General features: G+C 41.4%; 1 protein-coding gene across 1 annotated transcript; it reads left to right on the forward strand.

The window, feature by feature from the left end:
- Positions 1-979: 979 nt before the first annotated feature.
- On the forward strand, positions 980-6,527 carry LOC104610494 (nitrate regulatory gene2 protein-like). Its single transcript, XM_010277134.3, has 4 exons — positions 980-2,266; positions 2,413-2,597; positions 3,231-3,451; positions 5,497-6,527. Exons 1-4 carry the CDS (start codon positions 1,207-1,209, stop codon positions 6,299-6,301), a joined length of 2,271 nt encoding a protein of 756 aa, XP_010275436.1. The 5' UTR covers positions 980-1,206; the 3' UTR covers positions 6,302-6,527.
- The last annotated feature ends 903 nt before the right edge of the window (positions 6,528-7,430 follow it).

The raw sequence follows: 7,430 nt of genomic DNA on the forward strand, positions 1-7,430 counted from the left end.
TCCAACACAACTTTCACCGTTTTCCAATCCAATTCCTACTTATTTGTCTTTCTTTCTTTCACTTTCTTCCTTTCTATTTTGCTTTTACTAAAAGTTGCCACTTATTAGCCACCTAAAAATAATATTTCAATTATTATTTTTCACACCACAAGTTATTTTATATATCAAAAGAGTCCCTTTGCCAAACATATCTGGACTCCCGAGGACTTTAGCATCACCCGATTGGCATATTCTCCCCCTTAGTGTACTGCAAAGCTAGCTGCGAGAAGAACCCGGGTTATACTTCTTTGACCGGTCTTGGGTCTAAAGAAAATTCCGGTTCAATTCTATCAGGGATTCGCGGCTTGCCTTGCCTTGCCGTCTTTCCCTTTCGCCATGGAAATCTGGAAAGCGAAAACACGAAAGGTTACCACTTACCACTAATAAATAAATTAAGAAAAAAAAAGGGGAAGAAAAGCAGAAAACATAAACAAAAGACAGCTTTCAACCTGCATTTATTTTATTTATTTACTCAAAGAAATGACTTTTGTTTTAAGCATATCCTCTTCGATGGCCAGCGGATTCGGAGTTCGGAGTTCGGAGTTGAGGTTCTACCACCACGTGGGGTCTGTGGATACTGTTGCAAATCTGAATCGTCGATCTGTTTGATGATAGTCTGTGTATTGGGTATTTTTGTATACTCCTCTGGTACGGTGGCTTTGATTGGTCATCTCAGTATCCATGTGTAAGTATGCTTAAATATGTATATAAATAAGGGAACAAACACATCCCAACTTCCAACGCCCACAGTACCGTACTAATTCTCTCTTCCTAATTGTTCATGTTCTGTTAATCTCACCCAATCACGTTGGTGGGGTCTTCTTATTTGCACGGCCGAGATCGGAAGGGGGTCAGTCCACGGTCCACCCAAACAAAAGGAAAATCTAAAATTATGGAAGTAAAAAGTAAAAACAAAAAAGCAACCTTTAGTGTTTGTAGTAGAATGAATTGTTTTTGACCGATGAAGAGGTGAAGAGGGGAGAGAGAAAGAAAAGTGAAGTATCGATGAGGAGAGTGGGACATGAAGAGAGAGAATATAGGATGTTTGGATTGGTTTGAGTCCTCTGATGCTCTCATCTCATTTCTCCCTGAAAGAACTGCAATAGTCGGAACGGGCGCGAGCAGTGAAAAAAAGGCGCCACCAACGTCCGAGAACCGCCCACCGCTATGGGATGCACGGCGTCTAAGCTAGACAACGAGGACACTGTAAGGAGATGCAAGGAGCGGCGCCGCCTCATGAAGGAGGCTGTCTACGCCCGCCACCACCTCGCTTCCGCTCATTCCGACTATCTACGCTCTCTTCGCCTCACTGGCTCTGCCCTCGCCGACTTTGCCGCTGGAGAACCCCTCTCTGTAGCCGAACAAACCCCCTCTATTCTCCTTCGCCATCCTTCAATCTCTTCTTACCGCCCACCGCCACCGCCACCTCCGCCATTACGAGCACCGCCACCTCAGTCTCCCCAGCCACCACCGCCACCCCCGCCTTTCTCTCCTTCTTCATCTCCCACTATTGCAAGCTCAAAGCTCCCTCACATCCTCTCTGAATCAAGCCCCTCCTCTACTCCCCGTCAAAAGCCCGCCGCAAAATATAATTACCCGTTTAATTTCCCGGCGAACTCCACCTACTGCAGCACTCCCTCTCAAGCCTCATCCGTCTGGAACTGGGAGAATTTTTACCCTCCCTCCCCTCCGGGTTCGGACTTCTTCCGGCGCCCCAAAGACGAGGACCAACATTCTGACCACAACCACGATAACCAATCCGACCATGACCACAGCCACCATCACCTCGACCACGACGAAAACGACGACGACGACGAAAGAACCGATAGAGAGGAAGTACATTGCAGCGAATGGGGCGATCACTACAGTTCCTCCAGCTCCGACACGAAATCCGAAAACGACAACGAAGGAGACCGAGACACGAGATCGGAGATCGGTTCAAGATCGAATTTTGGATCTTCGGTTCACAAAGAAGCCACGGTGAAGTCGAATTACGCTCCAATGGGGAAATCAGAGAAATCCGATGATGCTGGATCTTCGGTTAGTTGGAATGCCGGCACTGGCGAGATCCAAGATATGAGACTTGTTGTTAAGCATCGGAATCTAGCAGAGATCGTAGCAGCGATCAAGGAGTACTTCGAGAAGGCTGCTACAGCTGGCGAACAAGTCTCGGAACTGCTAGAAACTGGTCGTGCTCAGCTTGACCGGAGTTTCAAGCAATTGAAGAGTAAGTTAGGGGTTTCGGATCAAATTGATCGAAATTTGCTTCTTAGGGTTTCAAATTTTATCTTGATTTCAAGAGTTTAATATAAATTACAGATGTTCTTGACTTATTTTTGGTTGATGTTTTTTTTTTTTTTTTTTTTTTTGCAGAAACTGTGTACCACTCGAGTAGTTTATTGAGTAACCTAAGCTCTACCTGGACTTCGAAGCCACCGTTGGCGATTAAGTACCGGCTGGACGCCGGTTCGCTCGATGAATCGGGCGGTCCAAAGAGCCACTGCTCGACGATGGAGCGGCTCTTGGCCTGGGAGAAGAAACTTTACGAAGAAGTGAAGGTACTCTCTCTCTCTCTCTCTCTCTCTCTCATGAGTTTTCCTTTCTTCTTTCTCGCCTTCCTTAATCTTCCACTTCCAGTTCCAGTCTTCCACTACTTCCAATTCGGACCAAAATCCCCTTCACATTTGACGAAAATGACGATCATAACCACCAAGGCAGCAACATTATTTGCGTAAAAATGACGTCAAACAGGTTTGCTCCGTGTGGTATTTGGACCAAAATGCCCCTAGTAAACGGCTAGAATTTCTACATCGGCCTTTTCTAACTGCATAACTGCCTGGGTCTGGGTGATTGTACTGTGCTTTGCTCTTCCTTGTGATCTTGTTCTAAGTACTGGTGTTTGTGACTTTGTTCCACGGCCAAGTGATTGAAATACCCTTGTCCGCACACCAGTTGCAGGGCTGCACCTTCTTCAATGCTTATTGATTTGTGAGAGGTTGTCTTTGTACTATTGGTTTCTCTTTGAAGGGGTAAAAGGGGTTCTGATTAAGATGGGACACCTGATTTCAGTTGGATTTCCCTCTTCTGGGTTTTAGCCTTCTAGACTACCCAAAGATAAATACATCCTTGAGTCATTTGACTTTGCTGAGTGCAGTTTGTTTATGTAACCTGGGTGGTGACTGTGTTAATAGGCTAGAGAAGGAGTGAAGCTCGAGCATGACAAGAAGTTGTCATTGCTACAGAGTCAGGAGTACAGGGGGCAGGAAGCAAAGCTGGACAAGACCAAGGCATCAATAAACAGGCTTCAGTCACTTTTCATTGTCACCTCGCAAGCTGTGTCCACCACCTCTTCTGAAATTATTCAGCTCAGAGACAAAGAGCTTGCCCCGCAACTTGTCGAGCTCTGTCATGGGTATGACTCAAATCTCTTTGGTTTCTCTTCTATTGTCTGCATTGGATGCTTTTGTGGGTAGAGTACAAGCTGAACAATGTATTAAGTCAGCTCTGTCATTTGCATCTCGGCACATGTTTATTAATTTGGATTGACCACATGGATAAGTTGTATGAATGCCGGAGTTCTGCCATTTAGATAATTCTAGTAAGCCGGTAGGGCCGCAAACAGTATCTGTTTGTCTGAATTAGAATTTGAATCCAATCTGATAAGGTGATCTGAATTTGATCTGTTTATAATCGGATTGAAAATGGATCTTCCCCAATCCTGTCTGATATGATCTGATAAAATTAGTATGGTATCTATTAGTAAATCCAATAGATTTGGATGTTGCATATTCAACAAAAAGCCATAGGTTAAGGCTGCATTTAGCATTTTTTAATTTAAGAACTTCTCTTCTTTTTTGGTTAAGATAAGGAGAAAAGTCTGATTAGAGGTCAGCACACTATTAACGTCTTTATTTGGACTGAAAAAGGAATGAAGTGCCATTGAGAATAAGGAGTTCAAAACTCTTCTATTTCAACTTATTAGATCTCTGTGTTTATAACTTTTCATTTTCAAAAATAACCTCGTTTTTTGCTAAATGACATATTGTACCCCTTAAGAATCAACAACAAGCCTAAAAATTCTAGACAAAAAAGATATGTTGTTAGTTGTGCCTTTTCTTCATCATTGCAAGGGAGAGGAGATTGATCAATATTACCAAATGCTTGATGCTCCTTGTTCCTTCTGATCATCTTTTATTTAATTTACAAATGGCATTCAATATTTGAATCTGACCTGGGTCCAATCTAAACCTTATGGATAAGATTCGATTCAAATCCAAATTTTAACAAACAAATTTGGATCTAGATATATTTGTTTCAATCCAATTCATTAAGGCAGTAGTGGTGAACTGGTTTCAGGTAGTTAATGAAAGCAGTAATGCTATGGCAGAATACACTGATCAGGTAATTAGATTCTTGGGAATTCTTTGGGGTTATTTGATAATGGCTGAAGTAGCTTAACTAACTAACTTATTGCTTTGTCTTTTGGTGGATGAAATAATTAATAATAAAATATTTTAAGGTATTGTAATCAACCCAACTTCAGTTTCTGCCACCAAGGAGCTCACTAACTCCATAAAAAACTTAATCACTAAAAGGCAAAACAATAATTCATTCCATTCAGCTGTTGTCAAATGGCCCCTTAGAGATGCTCCAGAAATTCAATGCTTACAATCAGTGGGTGCAACATGGAAGTGCACAGTTAGCATTACAGAGATTGAATATCCTTGATCCTTCATAATTTATCCCTTTTCCATATATTACTTGTTGCACATTGCAAATGAGATTGGAGTGATAGACTGTTTAGACATGCCACTGGATTTAGTCTGTTCATTTAGTCATTCATTCTTGTGTGGACACCCCCCCCCCCCCCCCCAAAAAAAAAACCTTGTATGTGGACCTGAATTTCTAACCCACATTAATTGGTATGCATGTTTGGATGTATACTTAGCACATGATTTTATATTCACATGATTGGTATGCATGTTTGGATGTATACTTAGCACATGATTTTATATTCACATGTAAAGAACATGTGAATATAAAAGGGCCATATTGGCCCTTGACCCAAAAAAACTTGTATGTTGCTTGCAGGCTTGCAGCAGACTACTAAAACTTTCCTGTTTAGATATGTAGAATAATACAGATAAGCATTTTTGGATGGAGCATAGAACTGAACAAGATTTATTTTAGGATCTTAGCCTTTCTAATGGAAGTGGAATTTGGAAAATAATTGATGGTAGGATATGTGTTAATATATGGATCTTAGATACATGTAACTAGCCTATCTTAGGCCTTTCTTATGTGCTTTTCTACATATAACCGATATAAGACATTGGTTGTAGACTCTACATAGATGGTTTTGCGTTGTGTACCATGTCTGGGCCACCTCTGGACATGCATTACATCTGGATCTATTATATATGCTATTTAATTATTTTTCTAATGTATGTATTGCAGGCTCATGTACATGTGGAGATACATGAACCAATTCCATGAGATCCAGTACCACATTGTCCAACAAGTAAGGGGCCTTGTGAACCAAGCCACCAAAGGGGAATCAACCTCTGAACTCCACCGGCAAGCAACTCGCCACCTTGAGTCAACTGTGTCTGCCTGGCACTCCAACTTCTGCCGTCTAGTAAAATATCAACGTGACTATATCCGATCTCTCCATGGTTGGCTTAAGCTCTCTTACATTCTTGTTGGTGATGACAACATCAGTGGTAGCAAAGATGCATCCCTTGCTGTCCAGGCCAACTCTGATCTCTTTACCTTCTGCGATGAATGGAAATTGGCCCTTGACCGGCTTCCTGACACTGTAGCATCTGAAGCCATCAAGAGCTTTGTTAATGTAGTACATGCAATTGTTGTGAAGCAAACTGAGGAGATCAAGATCAAAAAGCGGACAGAGACAGCCTCAAAGGATCTTGAGAAAAAGTCTCTAGCACTCCGCAATATTGAGAAAAAGTTCTATCTTTCCTACTCAATGGTTGGCATTGCACCTCCAGAAGGTGGGTCTGATGGGCATGTTTTGGATGCAAGAGATCCCCTTGCCGAAAAGAAGTTGGAGCTTGCATCCTGCCGAAGGCGGGTGGAGGATGAGATGATGAAACATGCAAAGGCAATTGAGGTGACAAGGGCGATGACACTAAATAACATACAAACAGGGTTGCCAGGGGTTTTCCAGGCAATGACTGGATTCTCAGGGTTATTTACCGAGGCTCTTGAGGTGGTATGTACACGTTCCTATAATATTAAATAAGTAAATAATGCAGTGTCCTTTTATTGAGGTAAATTAGATGAGCAAAGGCTGGATTTTTCCAGGCATTCTGTTATTTTTTTTTTTACTTGTGTAGATAAAGGAATTTTATCTTCTTTGAAGGAGAGGGGGTCTTTGTTGTACAGGAAATTGCTTGAGTTGTTAAGAGAGGTTGACTTTTTGAGCCGATTAATAAATATATGGCCTTTCCCCCATTTTTTCTTCCTAATCTTTATGATTCTTCATTTCACAAATAATGAAATAATAATAGAACTGAAGAAGGTTGAATTGTTGAAGTCTTTTCTTTAAAATGGTTTTGCTTTCTCTTCTTCTTCCAAGACCAATGACTAATCCAACTTAATTCCAATGAAGTGGATATTGAGGAAATGCAGACTTGAAGGCAATAAAAAAAAAAAAAAAAAAAACAACTGGGTCAGGTTGGCGTGGGGCTACATTGTCTGATCTTTCTAGTTACAGCTAGTCTGGAAGTTCAGCATGATTGGAAGTTGGAATGGACTGAAGCCAACTCATTCTACTGTGTCAGCCAAACCCGACACTAATAACAGGTTGTAATGGGTCAACCCATATTTATTATTAGTTCACTGCAGAGTGCAGACAATAAGAAAAAAAAAATAGACAACCATTTCTGTATTTTCAATTGAGGAACTGCTGGCTCGTGAAGCAGAGGAAGGGCCTAGGGGGGGGGGGGGCAGAAACACATAACTGTCTCCTCTTCTGCATAAAATATAAATGTGGTCCAATTTGTAATTTTATATGTCTTATCAAACGCTTCCAACAACTCCATTTTCACATGCTGATTCATTTCCTTTATCATGTATCCTTCGAAGCAAATCAAGCAATTATCAATGATATGAATTGAAATTGGCTATTCAGATACAAAGTCTTCTGCTTCAGTCCGACACATTTAAAACAGGTCTTTGCTTGAGGTCGACCTCTTGAAATCATGATTCAGAAGACGTACGCTTCACAGCAACGATTACACAATTAAGATGTTTCCCATTTCTTTACTCAAGGACTCAAGGACCAGTAAGTGCATCTGCTTGGTTGTTCTTGCTCAGAGCCTGACAAATATGATTTCTCGACAACTTTTTGTAGACAGGAATGTTCACAA

The sequence above is a fragment of the Nelumbo nucifera genome, chromosome 1 (genome assembly GCF_055504915.1).
Source record: "Nelumbo nucifera cultivar China Antique chromosome 1, China Antique-T2T, whole genome shotgun sequence".
NCBI lineage: Eukaryota > Viridiplantae > Streptophyta > Magnoliopsida > Proteales > Nelumbonaceae > Nelumbo > Nelumbo nucifera.